This window comes from Passer domesticus, chromosome 17 (assembly GCF_036417665.1).
Source record: "Passer domesticus isolate bPasDom1 chromosome 17, bPasDom1.hap1, whole genome shotgun sequence".
NCBI lineage: Eukaryota > Metazoa > Chordata > Aves > Passeriformes > Passeridae > Passer > Passer domesticus.
Window position 1 is genome coordinate 2504098 of NC_087490.1, and position 27183 is coordinate 2531280.

The 27183-nt window shown below is 43.2% G+C and overlaps 2 protein-coding genes across 4 annotated transcripts in view; one reads left to right on the forward strand and one right to left on the reverse strand.

Annotated features, from left to right (window-relative positions):
- Window positions 1-142: 142 nt before the first annotated feature.
- Window positions 143-15869, reverse strand: SMPD4 (sphingomyelin phosphodiesterase 4). Of its 2 annotated transcripts, XM_064392181.1 has the most exons (19): window positions 15747-15869; window positions 15430-15516; window positions 14622-14764; window positions 14394-14469; window positions 13388-13496; window positions 12736-12788; window positions 12056-12207; window positions 11586-11718; window positions 10859-10930; window positions 7354-7443; window positions 4926-5071; window positions 4401-4491; window positions 4052-4152; window positions 3598-3761; window positions 2932-3137; window positions 2149-2382; window positions 1377-1508; window positions 1085-1213; window positions 143-667 (listed from the first exon to the last, which is right to left on the reverse strand). In XM_064392181.1, exons 1-19 carry the CDS (start codon window positions 15783-15785, stop codon window positions 341-343), a joined length of 2484 nt encoding a protein of 827 aa, XP_064248251.1. In that variant the 5' UTR covers window positions 15786-15869; the 3' UTR covers window positions 143-340. The 2 variants fall into 2 exon arrangements, with proteins under 2 accessions (XP_064248251.1, XP_064248252.1); XM_064392182.1 differs by lacking the exon at window positions 7354-7443.
- Window positions 15870-15904: 35 nt separating this feature from the next.
- GGT5 (gamma-glutamyltransferase 5) overlaps window positions 15905-27183 on the forward strand; it is a 37406-nt gene continuing 26127 nt past the window's right edge. Inside the window, exon 1 of one of the 2 annotated variants that reach the window (XM_064392640.1) lies at window positions 15905-16379. The gene's annotated coding sequence lies outside the window, so the exon portion shown is untranslated. The remainder of the gene's footprint in view (window positions 16380-27183) is intronic. The other variant, XM_064392641.1, reaches the window with a different exon arrangement.

Here is a 27183-nt window from a genome sequence, read left to right on the forward strand (position 1 = left end):
CACATCCTTCCTGTCCTCAGTGAACTGGAACAACTGGTCAGGAGGTCAGTGATGGGATACACCTGTGGCATGACTGCAGTTTTATAAATACTCATGGCTCATTCTTCTCCCCTCAGAAAGAAAACCCAAACAACATATTCACTCGAGTGTACAGGAAGACTTTTATAAAAATAAAATTTACATTGATTATCTCTACAAGGCCACATCAATGTTTATAAAACTTCATTAACTTTAGCATTTAAAAATATTTTAGGAAGAGCTGATATAATTAAAACATTTTAGTCATGGAATCTCAGGCTCATCCTTAAAACATTTATTTCTAGAAGCCAGGAAGAGGAAACTAGTGTTCATGTGGTTTCCATCCTTCGAAGAAAAAAGTCATTATTACAGCATAAAGAAAATATGCAATTAGGATAATGAAGGTGCAGCCAACTGGCCCGACATAAAACCAGGATGCAAGGAAGTAGATCATCAGCAAAGAGATCAGAGTCCTGTAGCTGGCCAGAAACCTCAGACTGATCCTGGGTCCCCAGTTGTGGCTCGTTCTGTCCCTCACCACGGGGCTGTACCTGATTTTCTGTAGGAGCTGGGGGTTGGTCAGGTGATAGCGACACAGTCTGCCAACAAAATCATCCCTGGAGCAAAGCACTTCCATCTGATCAGCAAACTGAGGGAAGATGCATGTAAAAGTTAGTGTCCTCCTGCAAATGCTGTCATAAAGTAACTTATTTTATGATTTTCTTAATATAGAGAATGGGAATTACAAGGATCAAACTGCACTGTTAAACAGCAGAACTGTCTTAGGTATGAAAACACAAGGCAAGTCTGCACTAAGAAAAGAATTTGCTTATCCTGTTTAGAAGCATTGACTCTGTTACTCCCCTGTTCATCAACCATGAGTCCCTTAATAAATCACATTTGCAATGCTTTGTGTAGGAAAGCAGAATTACAGGTAGAGAAGCTACTAGAAAATACCCATCTAGACCTCAGTGAAGACAGAGCAAGAACAAAGGACGTGTCCCACGGGTACAGCGGGGCAGAGCAGGATGTGCAGGAGGAGGAGAGGGGGCAGTTCTGTGCTCACCCTGGCGTTGAGCGCCGAGGCCAGGCGGAACAGGAGCCGCACCAGAGCGGCGTTCTCGTAGCTGCGGATGGGCTGCAGCTCAGTGTCCCCCTGGTACTGCAGCTCAAACCTGCGCAAGCCATTGATGATCTGCAATGGCAAAAGAAACACCTCAGCTTGCAGCTCCCACCTGAAACACCTTTGGACTGGCACCTCCCTTAGCCCCAGGTAAGCTGCATTTCTCTGTCACAGGAGGAGAGGTTGTTTTTTCAAGAACAGCCCGGGCAGCGATAAGGAATTGTTCTTCTCTCACCTGGTACCTGCCAAGGGGGGTAAGGATGAGGCCGTTCTCGCTGGCAATGCAGTCTGGAAGCTGTTTTTTTCCATTCTCATCTTGAGCTGTCCCACACTTCATCATCATCTGGGTCAGCTGGGCTTCACTCAGCTACGCAAGAACAACAGTTCTAAAGCAGGTGTTTGATCCACCCCCAATTTAATTTAAACTCATTAGCATTGGAAGTCTTTGACAGCCAGCTCAGATACCAAGAACTGCTTAATAGCACCTCAGTTAGACATTAAAATGAGATAAACCTCTCCAATTGCTTGTCCAATTCTAGATTAGTGCTCTGGCTTATATCTCCCTTAGCTCCCAAGGAGTGTCAAAGAGCTGTCTCCTAGGGCAAGTCTGTACAAGGGAGTGTTGCTGCAGAGAAATTCATCTGTTATTTTTAACATCCATAGCTGCAGTTGTATTTTTACAGCTCTACATTTAGAAGATATGGCAGAGATTTTAAAATTGCCTGTTTGGAAACAAGAGGACAGCCTTGGTATAAACAGGTTTGGTATAAATTACACAGTCAAAAAGAGTCATCACTTAAGGTTTGATACTTAGAAATTCAGAACACCTAACTCCATCTACACTGAAAATGGGTTTTCAAGCAGGCAAAGTTGAGAAGATGTTAGAATTTACTAGCAAGGTCTCTGGCCAGCTGTGTGACCCCACACAGTACAAGAGACACAGATGTACATTTGACAAATCCTGACTCTTGTTCTTGCTGCTACGTTCTTAGAAAGATGTTACTTACCTTAAAGATCTGGCACAAATATTCCAGTGCCTTCTCCAAGTATTCATCTGTTTTTTTGATGCTGTCCTGCCCAATTTCATCAAGGTCATTGCCTGTGTAGGAACCATTCACATCAGATGGTGTGAACCTAAACCATGAGAAGAAGGACTGGCTGGCCATTGTCTCTGCAGAATGGTCTGATATGGACTTTGCTGTCTGCTGTGCCTGACAAATTAACTGGGCCAGCTTTAACACCTAAAACAGAAAACAAAAATTGTGTGAGACAAAGATAAAGGACTACAAAGCATCAACACAGGGATAAAACTGCCTTGATAGCTGAAAGTGAGAGCAATCCCAGCAAACTCACTCTCTTAGTGCATATGGATTTGTGCTGTTAGCTGCATTTCCAATAGGGCAGAGGCAGTTCTGTTGAAGTATTTAAGAAACCTCAGAGCTGATTAGGTTCTCCAGCTGCTTTTTTTCTTTTTCCTGCTGCTTTTGTCTGAGCTGCTGGTAGGTACTGATCACTCACAAGATCACAGTAAGCATGTTTGAGAGGAAATACCATATACTGCTCCAAGGCAGCAAGCTGCTACATTAACTTATTATTTATCAAAGAAAAGCAGATTTTTACAGCTGTGCTGGACTGAGACCTCACAGAGTCCAGAAGTCATTGTCAGCAAACTAAATTATTCAGTAATTCAGGGTGTGAAGTTTTCTACTTTTAACTTCTGATATGGATGCTCAGCACTGAGAAACATCTGTCACAGTAGAAAGGCAGGTGCAAAGGAACTTGTTGCTTACCAAATTCCTGACTTCTGTGCCAAACATCTGTTTATACTGGAAGTCCTGTCCTTCCAGGCTGTAAACATGACTCTTCACCTTAAATGAGGCATCTGTAACAGCTGGAGACCGTGATGACAAAAAGCTCCCACCAAGAGTGGGGCTCATAAAAAGTCGGTGTTGACGGTGGGGAATCACAAGTTCTGGCTCCAGGAATAACTGTTCTCCTAGAATTTAAAAAAAAAAGCACTGAAGATGGTTACATAATACTGGTCTTGCTGAAGAAGGTCCAGCTGCCTTAAGGCTGCTGGGCAACTTTATTAGAGACAGAGTTCTAAGGGGAAGGAGGACTTAATTAGTGTTCATTATTTACTTCTCTCTGCCCAGAGCAGAAAATGTCAGCATGCATTTAATGCAGACCATACAATGCAGCATAAGAAAAACTGGCAATTGTATTGGGTTCTTTATTCTTTAAAGAAAAAATTGTGAACTGCAATCTATGGTGAATAGAAGAGAACTACAGACTTACTAAATCAATTGACAAACATTAGTGAAGACAGACTTTTGAATGGTGAAATAGCATGAAAAATGGGAGAGAAGTGCACCTCAGTGCTTCTGAGATGAGATGTGACTATTGTGAAGAAAGATTGAGACAGGACAACACAAGATGTAAAAATATCCTTTTACCTTTCAGGATCATTTCAGCTAGATTGGGCTGAGCAAAGACCTTAGCTACTCGGAACACCATGAGGGCATTTTTTGGACTGACCAAGTCTGTCCGGAGAGCTCTGTTCAGAAATCCCACAAACAGCTTGGTATACATGAGCAGGTTCTCTTGAATGAAGGCAGCCCTGTCAAAGTGAGTACAGCATTTATGAGCACAGCTATTTAAAGAAGTGTTATTTTGTCTGTTACCAAATAAGCCACTAAGAGAATGTTTTAGACTGTCTCTGGAAAGATGGTAAATTTACATTGAGACAAAAGAATACTCTCAAAACAAAAACCAGTCTTCTAAGAAATCATTCTCTAGTCTTATACAGGAATTTAACTCAGGTTGGTGCATAGTTCCTGAAATCCTGCTATTTTACTCAGATGTCCTTGAGGTTTGGCTCAGGTCAGTCCCAGCTGCTCCCCTCCTCACCACTTCTCCGAGACGCTGCGGGGCAAAGGCTCTGTGCTCTGTGGGGGCTTTTCGGGCGCGTACCTCCAGGGCTGCAGGTAACTCAACCACATCTCCAGAACCTGGGCAAGATCCCACAGAAACCCACATCAGTGCCAATACTTTTTTGGAAAGGAAGGCAGTTAAGGGTTTTTTGATTTTTGATATATAAAGATTTTTTTGATTTTTGATATATAAAGGACTCTACTGGTCTAGAAAAGAGATGTAAAGACCAAGAAACAGCTGCTAAACAGCAATAACTAATAACTAGTTTTAATAACTAATAACTAGTTCTGTTGAGTACAGATTAAGTGGAGAAGCAAGTACATACTGCTCTGAAAGAGGCATCCAGAGGCCAGTGGCCAAAACAGTGTTGCAAAAAGATATAAAGCTTCTCCTGCACAAACCGAGGAATCACAACCCTGCAAAAAGATTCAAAGACAGTCACGTGTATAAACTGGCAGCAAATTTTAAAAATTAAACACCCAACCCAACACACTTTCACAAATGCAAATAGAGAAAGAACTGAGCAAAACTTGTTCTTTTTTAACTGAAACTACTTCAAGCCATTGAATTTAAACTCAAATTATTAAATACCAAATACTAAACTAACTTTGACCAGAATTCTCTGGTAGCATTTTCTTTTCTCTACAGACTAGTGCAATAGCTGCTGCTGAAGCTGCCCTCCCTCAGAGGATGAGAGAAACACAATGCATTAGCTCTCATATACTTTTAATAATGTACTTCTGTATTTAGCATCAAAACTAATTCAGCCTCTCAAACAAAGATGAGATTTTCATGGAGAAAGCTCAGCTTTTCAGTTCTGTACATTTCAGAGACATGCTCATGCACCAACCTTTTAAACTCCTCCAGTGGGCTGGCTGTGTGGGAGTGGGCTGAAGGGGAGAGAGGCTCTGGTTTGAGGCTGTTGCTGAAAGCATGCAGATGTTTCACAAGCAGTCTTACCACCAGCACGTGTTCTTCAGTGGGCTTGAATGACTCCTAGATTCAAAGCAAAAGAGAGGCACCTAATGAGTGTCATTTGCTCAATGTCCAGGGAATTCAGGAAAATTATATTCTCAGATCAAAATACAGGAAATGCTCTTTTCCTTCTAGGTTCTTCACCATAGTTTGGTGCCACCTGATTTTGGACAGGTTTGCTCCCCAGGACAAGCTGCATCAATCTTCTGCCAGCAGTTCACTAAGAAACAGCAGCATATTTGGATTGTAAGAAAAGTTATCTACAGTACTCTAATGCACTGAACTTTGGGCTAGCTTTAAAGAGCAGAGTAACTTGTAGATTTTGACTTACCCTTTTCTGAAAAAAGAATATTCAGCCTTTCATTATGGCTACAAGTTCCTTGCTGCAGAAGCACAGCAGGTCCTTTGCTTATACTCATGGCTGGCTGCACTGAGTTCTCCTTCCTATGCTGGTACTCATCAGCCTTACAGGAGAGAACAATCCTAGACAGTTACAGTAAGAACAGCAACTGCTTTGAGTCCTGCGAGATCCTGCTGGTCCCAGCACCCTCGGGGGGAGAACAGCCTGGGTGGGAGCAGCACAGGGAGTGGTGGTGAGCCACAGTGATGTTACTATTGAGAAGTGAGTGTGTGACACAGCAGGGGGGTGAAGGAGGCAAAAAGGGCTGGTTCAAAGCACAAACTCCTTTGCTACTGTCATCTGCTCTAAGAGTAGTGAACTATCAATCCACCACTGAAGGCAGACTTTGAGATTTGGATTCTATTTCACAAAAGCTAAGAATAATGTACATGAAATGTAAGTTACAGCTGGAAATAGAAGGGAAAGTGCTGGGAGGGTGTATTGGATTAGCTGCAAGAAGTTTCCAGTGCTTGAGGCAGGGAGGGAGTGTGTGTCTGTGTCTGTGTTTAGGTCCTTCCTCAGCAATGCCTGAGGCAAAGCAGATGCCTGTTTACACTCTCTAAGATTTTGGATACACTGTGCCATTCACTCCAGGCTCCATGACAGACACAGTCCTGCAGTGCAGCCAGACCTGGGACTCTTCTCTGAGGGTTAAACTTCTACCAGCTCTAATGAAGCCTGGGCTTATTTTTGACAGCTCCAACTTGTATCAGCACATTTTCTACAGTCCTGGTAAGTTTATGCAAGAAGGTAGAACTCCAAGAAGTTGTGTGGTCCTTGGAGTTTTGACAAGGATCTCCACAGCAATTAGAGAGGCTGAGTACTCTGCTACAGGCCTTGAAAGGGTGCAATTTTAAAAATCCCAAGCCCCCACTGAAGGTACCTTTGGAATTTACAAAACCACCCTATTTCAGTACATCATTTTGGGTGATGTTAGTAGTTTCTCCACATAGCAGTTCTTACAATTTCTTCTTAGCCTGGATCACCACCATTATGATCATCACTGCTTTAAAAACTACTTTTCCCCACAAGTGTTTTTGTTGTCAAACCTTTTTGTACAGAATGGATGTGTGCCATTATTAATTCTTAATACAGTAATTAAATAAATATAACAGTAAAAAGGATTTAAAGTAGTACTTTCTGTGTTCCTTTCTAAACAGCACCTTGAGATATCATAGCACTTAATTAAAACAAAATAAAAAAAGAATTAAAGAGCAGGGAAATGCCATGTAGTGCTAAAGAGCTTTATAATACATAAGCTCAGCCCTCCCCATTCCCAAAATGAAGACCCAATGAATAAAGGGCTGAAGTAGGAAAAGAGGAATCAGCAATCTGTTCCAACAGGAATGTTTTTGCATGCACATTTCCTGAACAATCTGCAAATGTACCACTTGTGCTTTTGCAAAAGTGGACAGCCAAATTGACATTGCCACCACAAATTTAGTATTATCCAATGACATTTCCTTGGCTAAAAACCCCCAGATGTTACCTACCTTAATCTGGGTGAGAGCCATGCAAATTCTGATCTTTTCTTCCACGCAAGGTTTGCTTAAATGACTATTGTGTGAGAGGCAGAAATCTGCCATTGGTGGAGACAGCTTTGGTGCCAAAAAACAGCATAGCTGGTAAGTCTTACATTGCAAGAATGCATCTCTAGAAACAGAGTTTCCAATTAGTCCTCATAACATTAGCTAGAGTTTAACTCTTTTTTCCATGACCTTTACTAATATCTCTCAGTATCTGCTTCACTGAACAATTTGGTGAATTTCAATGCAATGTTCTCCAATTATAAAACCACACCTTGGCAGAAGGAGCTGCTGTACAGCCAGCACCAATACACTTGGCAGATTATATGATGGAACAAGATTCTTAAAAAGGAAACCAAATGAAAAGATGGTAATACTTGGTATGCGTGGAGGGCCTGGTAGCTGGATTGGGCAGGACTACCGTGGTGTTTACTGGAGATACTGAGTCGGTAGTGGAGAACCTCCAGCTGAGACAACAGAAACAAAAAGGAAGGGGGGAGGGAAAAAAGGAGAGAAGAGAGCAAGAGAAAAAAAAAGTGAGAATGAGCCCAAGGAAGAAGGGTGGGGGGAAAAATGAACATCACAAATACAGTCAGGGACAACATATCACAATAACAACTGCAGCCACAGTATCCTCTTTTTTCTGGTGTTCAGTAGGTTGATTCCATAGTATTTCTTATCCTTTGTCAACTTGGAAATACAACTGGGAGCAGGTGTCAAAAAATTGACTGTTCTCTTTGCTGAGCTCAGAGCAAGGACTGCTGGGGGATATGGAGCTTTTGCCAAATAAATTCCCAATTTCAGAAGTGAACTGAACTGCAGCAACAAGGATTTATACACTGTTTATTAAAAATGGACTAAGAGAGCAATATTCTGCAAGCTTTTTTACATCTATTTTGAAAACTTTGTCATTTCTTCCTGTTCTGCTGGAGAAGCACAGTTTGTATATGGAAGAAGCTCAAATGGGACTTTCCTGACCAGAGAAATCCAGTGCCTTCTCTCTAGTTAAAGGCCATTTGGAAGGCTGCAGGTCTTGTGAATTTCCTCAAAAGAGGAAATGACTTTTGCTGTGAGGGAAGCATTACACATCTACAAAGGCAAAGACATGCCCAGCACAGTACTATATGCTATGCACTTTGCCATAACACTGAAGTCTCTGCAAGCCTCAGCCAGATTCCTTCTTGAAGGAAGAACCTGACCAGTATTTTCTGACTATGACAGTGAAGAGGATACTGTAGCAACAGTGACACACATGTATGAAATTAATGAAAAAACATAAAACAAAAAATGTACACTACACAGACCCCAATGACTGTTGTCAGGCATCTAAACTAACTCTCCAGATCACACCTCTGCTGTCTTTAAACAGCCTCTACCCCATCTCCTCTGCTGACAGTTTGGCAGCTTTTGGTTTCACACCCTTGGAGTGGCAGGATTGTTACTGCAGGCTCCCCAGGAGCTTGGGCAGATTGTCTGCTTCCAAACTGAGTCCCCTGCCACAGGAACCTGCAACCCCCTGGATTTTCATGGGTGTTCCACATGCAGTGCTGGGGGCTGAACACCTGGCATTGGAAGGTTAGGAAGCATTCCATAAAGTTTTATCAAATTACTTATTTTTAAGTGTTTCTTGTGTTAACAGCAGAAGGGAATAGGAAAAAAGATGCTGCACACTTGGACTCTAGATTATCAGAGAGAGAAAAAACAAACAGACAAAAGAATTGGAAAATAGTTGAATTAAAAGGGAAAACAATGACAGCATAGCAAATAGCATCAACCTCAGGTTCACAGCAGACCCAAGAAAATTTCAAAGCTGTAACGTGTATCTTCTCAAAAGAAATTGTTTACTCTTCATTCCCAATTCCACTGCCTTCTACTTATTAAAGGAAGTCTGTGATGACATTACCAAGGCTTAAGGAAAAATCTATGACTCTCCTTCTCAAGGAAGTTACTTATCTGAGATCTGTCTTGGCCCATGAAAGCAAACAAATCTGGCTGCTGGACAAAGAGTGAGCAAGTCCTGCAGAACCTCATCCCACCTTCCCAAACAGCCATTTCAAATCACTGATGGCCAAACAGCCCTAGATCCAGCACTGAATGGTCACTAATTACCCTTCCTCCCAAGCACACAGAAGGCTAAATGCAATCAAGTGATCCTTCATAATTATCAATCATTTTAAGAATAAGGTATAGGGCCATCTTGGGTTTCCAGTCAAGGTCTTTAATGCTTGTGTTAAAACAGAACTTCCACTTCTGGATGTTGTACTTCCTCATCTGAGGAACTACAAGGCAGACTGCTCTCCCTCAGCCCACCCAGCCTACAAAGTTCAGTTTAAGCATCACAGGCTAATGAACAGTCCTGCCCCCAGCTGATCTGAACCTCTCCTCAGTCCTGCAGGAGAGATCCTTCATCCATTTATGTATCTCATGGGGAATTCCAGTCCCCCATTCCACTGTTCCACCCCCCCAAAGAGGAAGACTTCCTATTTTACATGTTCATGATTACTTCCCATCAAAAATGAAACTAAAATACCATCAGGGAGTTATGGCCTCAGGCTGTGGCACAACACACCTTGTGGAGGATCCTGAAGTGCTGATTTCAGAGAACTGTAAGCTCTACCTAGGCCCTACCCCACCATAACGTGGAGTCATTGTCTGCAACTGCTGCTCCCTAGTGCTAGAAGAAAGCATCTGAAATACAGAGGGTGAACAGAGGAGAGAAGTTTAAAGCAATCATCATTTCTGGCCTAAGCACAGCGCTTGATGCACAGAGACTGGACAGACAGACAGACCAAAGGTACTTCAAGCAAAGCCTTTCCATCACAGGTGCACAGCCATGCTGCTGGGAGTCCCAAGTGGAGACTTTGCAACATTAGTGAGTTTGCATTTTGACCTCAACTTTGAGAATAAAAGACAAAACCCATCACATTTCAGCTCTCCAATGTTTTTCCCTAGCAAAATATAAATGTGGTTTATTTCATATCCTGTGGAGTGAAGGATTAGAATTTTTCAGTCAACTCCCATATTGCACTTCCACACAGGAATAAATCCTGAGTAACTTTTATTATTTCTCTCCCCTTCTATGAAAGTCCCACTGTGACCCAGAGGGAATTCAGAGGATCAGTATTTTCTCCTTCAAATTCCCTTTACATTTATAATGCCTTCAATCTTAGCCTCCCCAACACTTACTTACTTCTTACATGCAGTAGTTTGTTACTGAACAGGCCACCACAAACTGTTTACAACAGGGTATTATCTGAGCAAGAGCTGGTCAGATAATCCAAATTCTGTAGCTACAGAGCTGCTTCTGACACCATTATGGTGAAAAGCATATTTTGGAACATGAAACAAAAATAGCAGTTGAGAAAGATTTTTTAGAATTTGGATTTAGGCTAATAATGGTTACGGATGTTAGAAATTACTAATTGGTATTTCTGTAACAGTTGCTATCTCTGCTGGAAATCAATTTTGGCTATTTTTAGCAGTCATGCTGCCCCAGTGGGATTTAACACAATGGTTTTACAGTGGCATCTTCTCAATCATTAATACTTTGATCTTCTCAATCATTAGTACTTTGATTAGTGTATTGATGTTCAGATTGTTGTGACCATCCCACAAACTCATCTTGAACAAAAAAAAGAAACAAAAACCAGAACAAAACTAACACAACTTCTGCAATGAAGGCAAATCTGGATGACACACTTATTCACAACACTCTTTGTAACTGGATTATCAACTCTGGCACACTTATGTAGATACTCTGGTAAGTTATTTCATTCCTTTGGACCCATATACAAAAATATATTCTGCACAGAACGGGAGATTTACCCCAAGGTAAGAGCTCAACCACCAGGTGAAGTTCACAAGTGCAGTACAAACTATTACCTTGACGTGAGGGGACTGCATTTTCTGATACATTTCCAGTGAATAATGATGAAGCCACATTTCCACAAAGATCTGCAAAACAAATATTTTCTCAGCTAGGGAAAGAGAAGTAATCCCACACTGTCAGTCAGAAGATAAGTGTAAGGAAGACCACAGTATACAACTTGAAAACTAGGCTGTACTGGTAAATAGCACCTATTCAAGATGTTTCAGGTTAAGCCAATGGCTGAGATGACAAACTCTTAGCACCAATTAGTCAGCTCAGCAACATGATAGGAACTTGTTTCAGAATAACTGCTAAATCCAGATTTCCTTTTCCTTCCCTTTCCTTCCCTGATAATTTGTTCATTATCATCCCTTGATAATGAACAAATCCAGCTTGGCTGTGTTTAACCTTTGCCTTTGCATAGAGCATAGAATTGGTGCAAGATTTAAAAAAGAAAATCAGATGCAGAAACTTTTCCAGGAAAAAAAAAAAAGCTCAAATGCCTGAGATCAGTTGTTAGATCCTCAGTCTAAGAAAAGATACTAAGTGCCTTTCTAAGCTACAACTTAACAGCTTCACAGTGGTTCTTTGTTGCATTAACAGGAAGCAACAGCTGCACTGCTCAATTCAAAACCAAGCTAAAGCAAACTGGCCTTATCTGCCTCTGCTTTAAAAAGAAGAGATCCCCCAGTGAGCAGAAAAACACGTTGCAGGGCATTTCCCTCCTGAGATGCCAGGTACCTGGAGCAGTGTTTCTGATCTCCAGATCTCCTGGGAGGCCGGGTCAGCGTTCACAGAGGGCTGGTGGGCGATGTGCCGCTTCAGCAGGCTGGTGTGGTGCATGCCATAGGAGGAGAAGGGCACTGCTGGGGACCTGGGAGGACAAAGGCATGCACTTACACAAGTCAGCAGGGCTTGGGGCAGTACAGGGGGATGCAGGGATGCATCATTGCTTTGAATCTGTATTTTATACACTTTAAAACAGTCTTTCAAACTGCATAATTGATTAGCACATTTCAAACTTCTGCAACTTCCTCTAATTACTAATCACTTCAACTCTAGCTATAACCAAACCCTGCACCACTGCTCCTATGTAATAAGCACATACAGATGAAGTGTGGAGTTGTTTTCTACCTGTTTGATTTTGTTCCAACAAGCAATATTTTGCCTGCACTGTCCCCACAATCCACCCCTGACACTGGAGCCATTACCTGGGAGTAGGGGAAGGGATGGCTCCCCCAGGATTTGAAGAAGGTGGGGGAAGGACACTTCCTTCTGTGGGTAGGAAGCACTTGAGGTACGTGTCCACCAGGATGAAATAAGCACTGTTGGAAGGGCTGACGTGATGGGTGACAGGTGAGTTCTGCAAGAGACACACAGCATGTACCTGGGGTTAAACACTGCTGGGGAGGGATGCCAGACCCCCTCAGCATAAAAAAGCAGAAGCCCAGTGGTTAGAAAGGGTGAACTGGCAGCAAAGATCCCTTGGAGCAAAGGAAAATGAGCTGTCAGAGAAGGGCTGCTGCAGCAATGACTGTACCCAAGCAGAAGAGAGGTAACAACAGGCAGAGGAAGCAAATAACCACAGCCCACAGCACCCAGCTGTGGTTCTGACTGTAGAGAAACCCTTACTGGGTACAGGAGGAGAGAAACCATTTGGAATCCACTGCCTGCTCCCCGCTGCCATGAGACTGCTTACTGGTGTATCCAAGGTGGGTATTTGGTTTATTATCCAGTCTTGGACCACCAAGTGAACCAGAGCAATAACAAATTCCAACAGAACAGATGAAACTGCTGTTAATTTAGCTACACAGCATCCCAGCAGGCTCTTAAGAGAATTAAGGAGAAAGGCCAGTACTATTTTAAGGGGAACAATATAAAAGGTACTTACCTTCTGTGTAATCAAACTGATTGCAAAGTAAAACATGTAATACTCAAAGGGATCTGGAAGAACAGTTAAGGATCACATAATAAAAACCAGGAACAGTTGTTAGATATTGGGAGATGCTGAACAGATACTGCCTTTGTACTTTGTCAATGCTAAGTACCTTACTAGAGCTTTTGAGCAAATTCAGCCTGGGCTTCTTGCTCTCCAGCTGGCTGAAACCTTGGTAATTGAGGAGTGCTCCATGTGGCAAAGTGTGTTTGTGCTGCTCCTGGTACATCTGACTACTTCAAACTGAAACCAGCACAGCTACACTGCTTCCAAAAGTGCTCTAGCTGCAAAGTGAATGTGCCCTTCTCCTACCATATTGCACAAACTACAAGCAGTTACAAAAACAAAAATTGTGAAATACAGGCTCTGCTGAGAAACACTGGGAATTTTGTTGTTGACTTGATTAAGGCCAGAAATTCCTCCACCAAGGGTTTATAAGAGGACACGTTTATTTTAAATTGTAATCTAAACATTTCTAATCAGCCCAAACTCTTCAGCATGACCATGATTTACCCCACACAGATAAGAAATGTTTAACAGAAACACTCATGATCTCCCAGTTTTAGATATTTTTAAAAAATTATATACTCTTCAATTAAAAGGATACTTAGAGCCAAATTCAAACCTAAGCCACCAGAGGAAGGGAACTGGACTTTGTTGTGGTATAAAGAGCATTCTGGTAGAACTTGCTCTTGTATTGAAGCCTTCACAGGGCCCTGAAACACAGAGTAATGAAATGTTAATCTGGGTACTCAGGATATTGCAAAGTATGTTTTCAGACAGTGAGATTCTGCATTCCAGCATTCTGGGATGATCTCTGCACTCAGCTCAGTGACTTTATTGCACTGCAGTAGTTCCATGTGCAAATGCAGGGTCTTTAGAGAACTCAACTTTCTCTCTGAAAATGAGTATTCTTTTTTTTTTAATTTTTTTTTTTATTTTTTTTTTTTTATTTTTTTAATTTTTAATTTAAATTCTGTATTTTTAAAAAAGCCTTTACAGTAACTTTCTCAGTAGGAGTGGGAGCAGCAGGGTATTGGTGTTTGGCTGCTGGTTTTGTCCAGGTGATTGAGCTGGACCAGCAATTACCATATATTTAAATGAGGTTTCCTTTTGTCAAAGCCTGTAGGACTATCTGAACCAATTTCTAGATGGCATGTAGATGGTAGCAACAGAAGAAACACAGCAAAACAACTCTGCAGATGCACATTTTTGTTGGAAATGTGACACCTCACATCCAGGACAGCAGTCAGACCTCAAACACACGGGCACACAGCACAGGCAGGGAAGGCACTGCTCTGTGATAGCTTTGGAAAACTTTAAATCCTGCAACTCCCAATAACCACACAACTCTCTCTGGGGACAGAGTAAGAATCACAGTGCAGCTTTCTTGGCTGAACACACACATCCAGCTGCTGAGAACCACAATCTCCTGGAGATTTTATGGCTGGGAACTCTCCTCCTCCACTCAAGAGCCACTTCAAGCAATGGGTCTGCTCTAAACCTGGAGCACTGAGGCTACACCTTGGCCCACTAGGTACAAAGTGCATGCAAAGCTCCAACAGCTTCCACAACAACTACATTCCCCTCTTACAAACTATTCAGTTACTCACTGGAAGGTATGAGACTGGGAAATCATATCTGTACTCTTCTGCTTGGAGTTTGTAAACCAGCTTCATCATTGGGCCACTGCAAACAAGCACCAGAAAGTGAATCCCATGGTAAATACCTCCTGCTGCCTCACCTCTGTGAGCTTAGGTCTGCACAGTGGAAAAAGGCCAAACACTGCTCATTTGCTCACCCATCCATTCCTGAACCTGTGCTGAAATGAATGAGTTTACCTGGGATCCAGGAAATCCAAGGCCACAGAATACTCGTTGGGGTTTGTTCTTCCCTGCAGGCAGCGCAGATTCCAGCCCACGATGATGCCATCCAGGCTGCCAAAAATGCTCTCCACCAGCCACGGGAAGATGCCATGTAGCTCCTTCAGGGAGAACAGACACAGAGAATTGATGTGCACAGTTCCTCACCTGGACAATCTCTGCTGCACGTACCAGAGCACACAAAGATGTGTCACCCATTTCTTTAGGTCTGTTTCTGGGCTATCACTGGGCAGATCATCCATTCACAACACTGCACTACAACATGGCAATCATGGGAGACCCAGCCTGACTTCTGATCCTGCTGAAGTTACAGCAGTGCTCATCAGCATCACTTGCAGTTATTTGCCACACTTTAAAAACAAGTTTTCTTTTGTCAGCTGAGGCTGAAAGGTATTAATGTTGGGCGGTGAAGTGAAACAACCCTTTAACGACTAGAAAAAGTTCTTAATTCTTGGCAACGCTGCATTCCCACTGTTCCACTGGAGAAAAAAAACCCAGAAAAAAAACTGGAGAAAAAAACCCATAGTCACAGAATCAGGCTGGAAAAGAGCTGAGATCATCGAGTCCATCCTGTGACCAGACACCACCGAATCAACCCGAGCAGGGCACTGAGTGTCACTCCCTGAACATCTCCACGTGCCCCTGGGCAGTTCCAGACAGTTTGTCTTGACAAGACAGAGAGGAACAAAGGAAACAGTAATATAAAAGAACAATTTCCGTGCAGCTTGCCAGGCAGCGAGGCTCTGCAGGAGCCGGGGCTGCTCACCTTGGCGGGCAGCTCCTCGATGACGGTCTCCAGGTCGCGGCACCTCTGCGCGAACGGCTTGTTGACACAATCCGCCTTCAGCGTGGCCTGGCACAAACCACAAGGCAAATCCGATCAAGGCTGCGGGGCAGGACAGCACTTACCGCGGCCACGGCCGCGACAATCCCCCCCAGCGCCGCTCCCGGCGCAGCATCCCCCACACCCGAGGCGGCGCGGGCCGGGACACCCGAGCCTGCCCGCCCGGCCCGGCCCGTCCCCGCGGGCTCGCCGCGCCGCATTGCCGCAGCAGGAGGAGGAGGCGGCGTGCCCGCACTCACCAGCAGGAAGCTGGGCTGCTGCAGGTGCGGCCCGGCCATGCTCCCGTCCCTCAGAGCCCCCAGAGCCCTCACGGCCCTCAGCGCCGCCACCGCCCGCGCGGCCCTTGCGCGTCACGGCCCGCGCGGATGACGTCACGGCGGCGTTGCCATGGGGACGGCCCGCGCTGAGGGAGGCCCGGGCCGGGAATATCCCGGGAATATCCCGAGCCGGGAGCGACCCTCAGGGTTATCAAACACCCCTGGAACTGTGTCAGGTCTGCCCTGGGGAGCCTCTTCCAGGGCTCAGCCACCCTCTGGGCAAGAGCCTTTTCCCGATACCCAGCCTAAACCTGTCCTGACCCAGCTTTGGGCCGTTTCCTCGAGTTCTGTCCCTGCACTGCCCCTCATGAGGGTGTTAAAGACCACAATGAGGTCTCCCCTCAGTCTTCTGCAAGGCCCTCAGCTGCTCCTCGTGAGGCTTCCCTGTGGAAGGGGCTAACAGCGGGCCTGTTAGCTAAAAGGAGTAAGAAGAAGCTGAGAAGAAAGAAGAAGCTGATAAGGAGCTCTTTCCAAGGCTGTAACGAAGGAGACTAAGAGAATTGAGGGACTGCGGAAAGATAAGAACTTCACAGCTGCACAAAGTATATTTAGAAAGTTAGTTAAGTCACTGTAACTTTTCACCAATGGTGTTAAGTTGATTTATTGTATCCAATAGTTAAGGTAGAAGAAGCATAAATAATTAAAAAGTGTATAAAAGGTCAGCCATGTTCGATAATGAAGTGTTGCCATCTGAGACTGCTTGTGGTCTCTGCTTTGTGTCGTGACCGCCTCGACAACGACACTTCCCCTCCAGACCTTTTCCATCCTCGTGTCCCTCATATGGATGCTCTCTAACAGCTTAATGTCTTTTTTACACTGTGCTGCCCAAAGGGCTCACAGCACTCAAGGCAGGGTGGGACAATCCCCTCCCTTGCCTGGCTGATTCTGATGTCCCCCAGGCACGCTGTCCCTGCTGGCTGCCAGGGCAATGGTGACCCACATCCAACTCTCCAGGACCCCCAGGTCCCTTCTGTTATGAATGAGGTTCCATATGTCTGATGAATAACCAACAAAATTGAATTTAGCAGCAATTTAAATTGAGCCACAATTTCCTATAAATGAATACAATACAAAAATTTGGCAGTGATTAATTAAGTACGATTAAGGTTTGTATAAAGATAAGCAAAACTGACCAGGGTATAGGGAGGGATTCTCACCCTGCCTCACGTACGAAAAAAGGAACCCAAACTAAACTTATATACTGTGTGCTAATACATATTCATCAATATTTTCCTGTAAATCTCCTCCTATTTTTGATTCTTGAAATCTACTGCATGGTGCATGCTCCAGTTGTTGCTAGGGGGTCTCCTGGCTTTTTGGTGGTCTCTCAGAGGAAGGCTCACCCTCTTCCTCGCTGTCCCCTGAGTAACCTTGCAGGTTGCACATGCACACTAAGCTTTGTGTATGTAAATAAGGATTGTGCTCCAAATAATCCTTATTATTTCATAGATAAAACCACTGCTTTAGACTCCATGTCTGGAATCGTCCCAGCTTTGTGCATCCCAAGGCTGATTCTGCTTTGGGATCTTGCTTATCTCAGTACTACATCCTGTATCCTGTTTTTCACGTGTAACATCTGCGAAGGGGCCCATCTGCTTTGTAACATTAATCACATATACTTTTCCTTTTTGTTTATAACAACTATTTTCTGAAATACTGATACAGTTACAATTTAGTTAGCATGAATTACATCCATTTATCACACTTCACACAGCTGCTCCCCAGCCTCTCATTCCCCAGTCCATACACAGCCAGACTGCCCTGTCCTAGGTGCAGAATGGTCCCTCCTGTTGAATTCCATGGAGACTGCCCAGCCCTCTGATTCACTGAGTGTGAAAAATGTGTGTTTTATGATTGGCTTTTCGCAGGTATTAAAATGAATATTGTATGTGTTATGTTAGAAAGTTAGCACATACAATATTCATTTAATATTTTCGAAAAGCCATTAATAAAATACACATTTTTTTCACGTGTCCTGTGCTGTGTGTGATGCACACAAGTGTGCGTGTCCTGGGTGGAATTCCTGCCGTGTCCTACACGCCCCATTGCAGACAGGGACTGGCTGTGAGTGAACGCTGCTCCTCGAGGGGTCTGTCCATCCTCCAGGTGGGGATAACGAGCTGCTTTAGCTCCACAAAAAGCTGCTGGGACTTGACTGGATTGAATCCTTGACAAGGATTCTGCGGTGTGTTTACTTGGCTGTGAAAGTAATATGTGTGAGCGTCAGGGATGAAGGAAACGTTGAGCTGGTGTGTCTTCAGTAGGTGATGGGATCCGAGAAAGAGTGCAAGAGGAAATAAAGGATTGGGTGAAAATGTGGAAAGACAACACTGGAGGCGCTCAGTGGTGCCTGTTCAAACAGCTGCATGGGAGAAATGTATCCAATTATTTTAAGCACTAATGGGACTGCTGAGAACTGTGGAACAGCAGTTTGGTGAGCTCTGGAAAATGGATGGTATAGGTTCATTATCCCCCTTACACAGAGCATTTTCACATGTGTATATCAAGATTGTAACGTATTTTTTTTCCCCCAGATGCAAAGATTTTTACATCTGGGGAAAAAAAAATTACATCTTTTTGCAGATGCAAAGACCAAAGTCAGAAAAGTCACCTTACCTAGGTTTCCTCTGATATGTCACTTATCTAGGTTTCCTTTTTCCCTTCCTCCCAAATTTTAACTGCCTTTAATCCACAACAACAAGAAAGGCTTTTTTTTTTCCTGTTGTTGGTAGGTTTTTCCTGGGAGAAGTATCCCTGAGGGAGTTGGAGGCTGAGCTGTGTTCTGCAAGTATGGATTCCGTGGTTTTGGGCTTGTTTTATGTTTTTATTATCCATTATCAGAGGTTTCTGAAAGGCAAAGAAGTGACTAACCAGCCATAGCAAGAGTTCTCCTGGGTAGCCTCACATTTTGTGACCTGGGTGTAATCACTAGAGCATCAATCAAACTGTACAGAGGTAATTAGGTTAATGTAATTCATAAAGATGAATAACTCAATTTGTACATAGAATATTGAGTTAATGCAACACTCAGTTACCAGAAAATCCATGAAGAAAAGAAAGCCTCTAAATCCTGCAATGCCAGCTTGCACTGTGATGATGCTCAGGTTAAACATTTGGGACAAGCAAAGAACCAGCCTGTGTGGTTCTGGTGCTCACAGTGCTGCCTCTGGAGCTCACACAGCCTTTTTTTTCTGAAAAAAGTACTATTTGAATTAATCCAAACTAATTTGAATAATACTAATTTGAATTAATCCATATGGGGCACCCACTGCACCATCCACAGGCATAGATGGGAAGTTTGGGTTCAGGAGTGTTGTATCAAGGCTTTAGGAAGTGACTTTTCCCCTTTAAATTGAAGTGGTGTAGTGAGAGAAGCTGTCTTTTATAGAGCTGGTGGACATCAGAGGAGAAACAGGAGCTTTGGGACACTCCAGCTTCTCCTGAAGCCTGACTCACATGCAGCAAAAAGTCCAAGCTGGGAACACGTGACTGTAACTGTAACCTGGTTTTGCTGATTAATGAAAGGAAAAGACAAATTAGAAATAATCTAATTTAAAGAAATAGCATAGGCATCTGATAACATAGTCAGACCTTGTTGCTTTTGCAGGATTAATTTAGTCTCTTCCTGTAAGTACAGGTAAGAGTGTTCTAACAGTGGAGATCTGTCAAATGTTTTCTTTTGGCTGGAGAATTGTTTGGGTGTTGATATGTCAGAGATGGGTGAAATGATCAGAAAACATCCAGTGTGTTCAGCTGTGATGGGAACAAAACCAGACTACCAGTTAATGAGAAATCATCTGGAACAGGGCCTGGATTCATATAGGTGGGGAGAAAAGGGGAATTTTCAGAGCTGTCATTATGTTTCTAGCCCAATCAAAGTAGCTTCTGTCTCCAAAGCTGTTCAGTTCATGCAGACACCAACTTTATGCTGTTCCTGACGTGCACAGGCCTGCTAAGTCTGTCAGTCAGAGTTCCACATGGCTGGAGATGAGACCTCATGTGTAGTCTGAGAAAACATTAACTCACCCAGTGCATGTGATGGCTTCTCCTGTGAAGGAAATATTAGCATTGAGCCATTGCAGGATGAGGCATCCCCATCTCCACCCAGGTTGAGTGTGTGCAGCTCTTTGGGCATCCATTGTCATTTTTTCCTGAAGATTTCTACAAATTTGTTATATTTTTCCCTGGTTTCTGCAGGCAGAGATTGCTTAAGATATTGCATGACAGCATGGTATCAGGAGTTGCAGCTCCAGCTTGCCTCCCACAGTCTTGAGAGTACCTTAAGAATAGTCTGATTTAATAAGCAGTGTATTTTGTGCCTGTTTATAGGTGTTTTGCAACTTTGGCAGTCCAATTTTGAAGATTTTCTTCTCCACATGAAGCACTAGAAATTTGGTTTTAATTAAAATTGGATTTCTTGCATAATCACATGAATCCAGGAGCTTGAGGCATAAGTAATCTCAGTATTTCAACACTTGGGATAAAATATGAGTACTGGTGGCAGAGTGTGTGAACATAATGCATTATGCAGGGGGATAAAGCAACTCTTGGATCAAGAGTCTGAGGAAGATGCATATGGTGACCATACTGAGTTCTGCTTTTTTATTATAGTGGTTGAGGTCTGGGGTTGGGCTTTGAAAAGTCAAGCCACACTTAAGGTACAATTTTCCATTCTAGTTGCTGGTGGTCCATATTCTGATTTTAAGTAAGGTTAGTCTGGGCAAGAAAATGTTTGTGCCATTTGTGAGAAGCTTTTCCTGTTGATTTTGAAGGAAATAGTGCTTCAAGCTGATAACTGTGCTTTCATTTCCAGAAATTTCCCTGTTTCTTAAACAAGATCTTGTTGCAGTAAGATAAGGATGAATTGCTCAGCTTTAGCTAATACTTGAAGCATGCAGTAGGAGCTCTGCTTGCTATTTATACTTTGCCAAATTGATGTTCCTGTTTCTCAGTTCACCAGGTTTCTGCACAGTGCCACTGACAGCAAAGTCACCTTCTCCTCACGAGCTGCAGTTCTGCCCGTGGAGCTGTAGAACTGTGCAGGAGGGGCTGCCTTTGGCTGCACTGCATCCTACCCTGGGTGTGCCCAGTGCTCCACCAGCCTGAGGGGAGGAGTGGGCTCCTGATTAAATGCTCCTCTGTCTGTGGAATTTGCTAACAGCCTCTAAATCCTGTGCATTTCCAGCTGTGCAATCTGGGCACTCCAGAGAGAATCTTTATTTGTCAGGTAATTACTGTTCTCAGAGCATGGACCTCTTTGTGTTCCAGCACATTTCCAAGTGTCTTCCCAACTGCAGGATATCCACCAGTGTGGTGGAGAAGCATCTGTCCTGCTGCAGAGGGACAGAGATAGTCCTTGCTCCACAGTGCTGGGTACCTGTGAATGTGGTCACTCTTTCTGTGTCCCTGAAAGGCAGCTTCTCAAGCTACAAGATTTGTGTTAGGCGAATATTCCCAAGGAACCTGCTGAGCTATCACCATGACAAGATGTCCTTGGATTAGTTTGGCATCCAGGTCCTTTTTACAACCCCTGTACTCAAAAAAACCCCAAGTAAATACATCACTAAGCTGCTTAATAAAATGAAATATAATAAAGGAATAATAGCATTAGGAAGGGAGGCTGTTCAGAGCTATAATATGAATGGAATAAACTGTAGCTGGTTGGTTTTGTAACTGATACACTATTTAATGTTATTTTTATCCTTCCTGTTAAAACCAGATACTGCCATTCTTAAAGAGCACGGAATCAATTTAATGATACCTTTAATAATCTTTGCTTTCCTTTTGAAAGCCATATTTTGGAAGCAGAATGTCTCTCCCACTAATGGCTGTCTGCCAAGTGGCTTTCATCTTTATCCTTTCTGGTTCTGCAGCCTTCTACCCATGTGAGTAATTTGCTCTCAGAGCATGTTGTTTTTAGCTCCTGGCAGTCAAGAAGAGAGAAATCAATGTAGATTGCTGGGGTGAGTGACCAGGAGGTGAAACTTGAAAGCCTTGCATATTGGCTGCTTCAGCCTGACAAGCATAATGAAGTGTGCATGAATGGGGAGCTGCATGGAGCCATGAAGGAGGATCAGTCACAGGACCTCAGAAGAGACTATAAAAAAGAACAAATACATAAGGTCTCCTGAGGCAGAAAATAGAGACTCATGTAAGAAGCTTCTGTGAATACTGAACAACTTCTGGTGTAGATTCATCTTTCAAATCACATTTATTGTCCACCTTAATTTTAAATTTGGCTTAACAATGTGGGAGGCCACAGGTATTCATGAAGATGCTTACAGACATGGTATTGACATTTGTATTTAGTCAAACACACTTTTAAATATAGTTTGGATTTATATAATTTTTAACTTCCCGGAAGTTGCCACTTTCTTTTTCCTTGAAGATGGAAGATGGATTTGTTTCCTTGCAGTACAAGAGCTGAAGCTGCTTTTCTAATGCAACACCATTTTGAATGTAACAGATTTACCATGAACCATTATTTGCTTCTTTAATTTTATTTCTCAATCCAAGTGCCCAATTCTGTAACCAAACTTGTCACGATAAAATCTCCCAGTCATACAGGAGATGGAATTAAGGGTGGAATTAAGAGTTTCTGCTTTGGATGCTGAGCCAAGCGTTAAAGAGCATGTGAAATGTTGAAATGAGAGAAACTGTCTTGAACAGGCTGTTCTTATCCTGAACCAGATTTCTTGGTGTATTTCCAGCAGTACTGAACAGAACAGAGAAATGGGCCCAGAACTAAAATTTGGGACCCAGTAGGACAGGCCCTATTGCTTTTCTCCCTGGGCTGTTAGAGCCAACCTAAAGCAAACTGTCTGCAGGGGTTCCAGGCTCATGCCTGCTGTGTGTGACAGCAGGACACAGAGCAGATTAGCAAATTAGTAGATTACCAACCAACAATTCATCCTATGCATGGGAAATTCTCAGGTGCCAGATTTCCTGGGTTGAAGTTTATTTTGTATCATGAGACTGGATTTAAAATAAACCCTACAGTCCTTCATTGTGTGTCAGCCTGTAATACCTGTAGGGAGGACAGTGGGATCATATCTGGTGCTGGACAGTACATAAGGGTTTACAGGAATACTATAAAAAACAGAACTTCACATTGTTCTGTTCTCCAAAATACTAAAACTTTATAATGCATCTAAATATGAAATATTGAATACTGAATGTCACAATAGGTGCCTGTAAAACATGCAAGTTTGGAGAGTAAGTAAAACATTCACCTGAGGGGAAATATAAATTTTTATTGCTGCTGTGGTGGGAAATTTATGTGATTTGTAGGATTGCTGTTGGTTAAAATGAAATACAGTTTATTGCATAAAGAGGAAGGGATTCAGACAAGTGCCATGTGTGGGGTTATTTCTGTTGTGCTGTGTAAGTATATGGCTTAACTATCAACAGATCCAGGGAGCTCAGAGACTGACTGAGAGTAGGAATTGTGCCTGGGCTGGGCTGTCATTCAAGGATAGAGTTGGGATTGTGTGGCAGGTACCTTATGCCTCCATATCCTGTTCTTATATTCTTCAAGTTCAGAAGTTTAGGAGCTGCTGAACAAGGCACAACAGAGGAGAAAAAGACATTGGTAAGCTTATGGTGTCTAAGGTGATATTAGCTGAAAGTTACTGAAATGCATAAGCAGAAAAACCCAGAAATTTCTGAGTGTTGGTCAGCTCCAGGGGTTAAAAAATCAGCACCATCAATGGCAGAAGAGCTATTGCTGAACCTGGAGCCCTGTCAGTCATCTTCTGCAGGTCTATCAGCTGTTTTGTGTAGCAAAAAACATGATGTCATGTCAAGACTGTTATTGAAGCAATGCTTCAGGAACAGCCTGGGGAAGATCCTTTTTCCTGTAGGTGTCCTCATCTCCCAGTCTATTAATTAAATTGTGTATTAGTTTCTAAATGCCCTGAGGCACTGATGGATCCTGCACAGATGTTTCTCAGAATACAGCCCACCTGATAAGACAGCATATTCATCAAAGCATCACTGGACAACAGCAGTAGCTCTGCCACTGGGCAGAGTTGGGTCTATTCCCACCTAAACCTTCCCAAGTTTTGCAGTGAATCCCACTGTGTAAGTCTCAATGCAGAAATGGAGTCAGAGTTAGGAACCAAAGAAAGAGAAATCTACATGTAGAGTGAGACATGGATACTTGAGAGGGGTTGTCAAAACAATGGGAAGGCTGTTGATAGGGTTCACCATGTGCCCTGGGAGTGTGGCTGTTGTCCTGGCTTAGAGCCCAGTCAAAGTTCAGAGTCAAGATTATGGCTCTGACAATGAGAAATTCAGCCATATGGCAGGAGTGGAGTTCAGAGGTGACACCACAATAAAATGAGGGCTTTTACTTGGGTGATCCTGTGACTGGGGACTGGAGTGTCCCATGGATAAGGGACATCTTAGGGGTAGGTGAGGGATGGGGTCTAGTGGCTCTTAAGCACACACAGTGAGGTCATAGAGTCATGTAAGTTGGAAAAGGCTTTTAAAATCATCAAGTCCAGCTGTTAACCCAGCACTGCCTTCTCAGCCTGAGCCTTGTTCCCCTGGGCCTCCTTCTGAGCTGTGTTTGCTGGGCTCAGTGAGGGTGGTGCCCACACCAGCACCATCCAGGCACTGCAGGTCATCAGGAGGGAACAGAACCAGAGGTTCTGCACAGCAGCCCTCAGCAGGGCATCCACTCATGCTACAACCACTGGGGCTGTCACTGCCAGCGAGGAAAAGAGCCATGCCATGGATTTTTCCTTAGCACAGCCAGGGTTAACACAATCACCCTCAACACACACTTATTTTTCTTGGGACAGAGCTACTCTCCCATGTAAATAGAGATTAAGTTCATTGCATCCCTCTAAAGGACCTGCTATCAAATTGTGTTTAGAATTGCGCAGAGGTCCGGGGAGAGGGCAGAGTTCCCAGTTTCACTAATGAACTTTGTTTCCAAGACTGTATTTTTTTTTTTTTTCCAAACTCTTCTCTATTTCCCAAAAATGTGTTCAGCTTTTCGACCCTTAGAATTCATATCTCATATTTCTAGCATGCTGGGAGATTCCAGCCCCATACTTCCTTTCTTCCTGTCCATGACAGTTTAACCTCTAGGCACTCACTCTGCTTCCCCACCATCATCGAGCTGCAGCTGTGCAATTCCTTGCCTACTGCTGTCCATTTTATACTGGTCTCTTGCTGTTCTCTGAGTGTTTGGGTTTGACATTCCTGTTACTTCTAGTAAAAGGAAGTGACTAAACACCAACTTTGTCATCATTTTAGTGTTACCAACATTATATGGCTGATCAGAAATGCCAAATCACAACCTCAAGAAGAACAAAACTTTAGTTCTCTAACATGAGCTATATTTACAGGATGAGAATTCATGCTGGGCTGTCACAAAGGAGCAGGCAACAGCTTGGAGCAAGGAGGTGCCTGAGGGCTACTTACAACATCCAGCCTTGTTATTGACAGTGACAGTGACAGTGGGGTACTGTTAGTTTCAGAAATGTAGACACACCTGTCCCCTGCAGCAAGTAGTCACCATTAATCCTCACTTTGCTGAGTCACTGGGGAACCACCAAAGGAACTGCTTGGACTCAAAAGCAGGTTCCATCTTTAATTTCTTGTGGAAACTGGCTATTATGTAGAAGAGCTCTTAACTGTAGTCTGATGTAAGTATTACCCTCTGTCATGTTCTCTGTTGGAAATTGTTTCCAGTCTATCACATGTTCTCAGTGAGTTGCTGCTGCCTGTGTTGTGATTGTTACTTGGACAGTTAAACCTTAAATCTCAGGTGACTTCATGTGTCAGCATAAATACAACTAGGATAGGAACTTGCTTTTGGGTTTCTAGTGGGTTATGGGAAATGAAGTTTATAATTTGTAAGCTATGATTTGAGATGGTTTTGGGTTTATCTTGAACTCCTCTGTCATAACGTATTTGCATTCATCACGAGATCCTACTTAACTGTCCAACACATCCATGAAGCATGAGCTAAACATTGGCTGTAGGTGCAGGGTTGTGGCTGACTGGATAAAGCCTGTGGGGTTTTTTTAAGAACAAGAAGTTACTTAAATCTCCCTTTTTCTTTCTTGTTATAAATCCCTTTGTAGTTCACATTCCAGGACTCCTGCTGGGCTGTGACTGTACTTCAGCCTGGTTTTCAGAAGAGCCCTGGGAAGTTGGCTCAGTTGCCCAAAGGGTCAGAGGACAGGCAGCCCTCTCAGACTCAGTGGGTTTCTTTCCCTGGTTGCTCATTCAGGGTAATGTTCCCAAAGCCTTTATTCTGGGTTGTAGCATGGGCTGCTCCCTGCCACTTCATGGCTCGAGGAGCTGCAGTCAGGAGGGTGTCAAAGGGGACACAGTTTGCAGTGGGTTTCAGAAGCTGCTGCTTTGAGAGCAGCTCTTTCCAGGTCACCTCAGAGCTCTGGGCTCGCTGGAGGGGCAGCAGTAGGTGACAGGTCCTCACCAGTGGTGCAGTGACAGTGTTTCCTTGGGTCAGATAGAGCTGCCCTGGCAAGTCCTGTTTTTCTAAAGCAGAGACTCACACTGTTATTGCATTGCTGGAGGAACTGCAGCCTGGGGGATCAAGAGTGGTGAGCCTGAAGGGAAGCACCACAGTGAAGATGTGTTTTGCTCTGAAACTTTTATCATCCTGTAAATCAGAACCTGAATGATTGGAAAAATCCATTAAACTAAATTATCAAGGGGTACCAGATACAAAGAGGCACTTGTAGCTCAGGAAGTTTCTGAGTTTTAAGTATTTGGAGGCTGAGAAATCATTTAGGGAAGAATCACTACACGTTTATTGTTGTACTCTTCCTGCTGTAGCCTTCCCTGGGCATCCAGTGCTGGCTGCTGGCCAGAGACAGGAGCTGTGGAGCTCTCAGTTTGACCCACCTGCCTCATTTTTTGTTCTAATATAAATACAGTCAACATCTAAGCCTATTGTTTAGAAATGATGGAAATGTAAGTAAATGAGTCAAATTTTCTTTAGATGAAACAATATCTGTGACCATGAAACCAGGACAGATTTGTGCTGTATAGGCATTATTACAGACATATATACAGGCATATATATGTACAGACATATATACAGACATTATACAGATATATATTACATTTGAACATTGAACTGTTTCAGAGGGTTTTAGAAATTCTTTTCTCTTTCTAAAAATGTATAGAAATAGAAACAATAGAAACCATAGAAACATTTTCTCAATATAAACACTTTTGGTTTTACTGTGTTTATGTTTTCAAAACAGCTATTTGGTTAATCTTGAATAAACAAGCCTCCAAAATATGGTGTTGGGCAATCTTGGCCACTAATGTGTGTGTGATCAGTGTGTTTATGTGTGTGTCCAACTCTGTT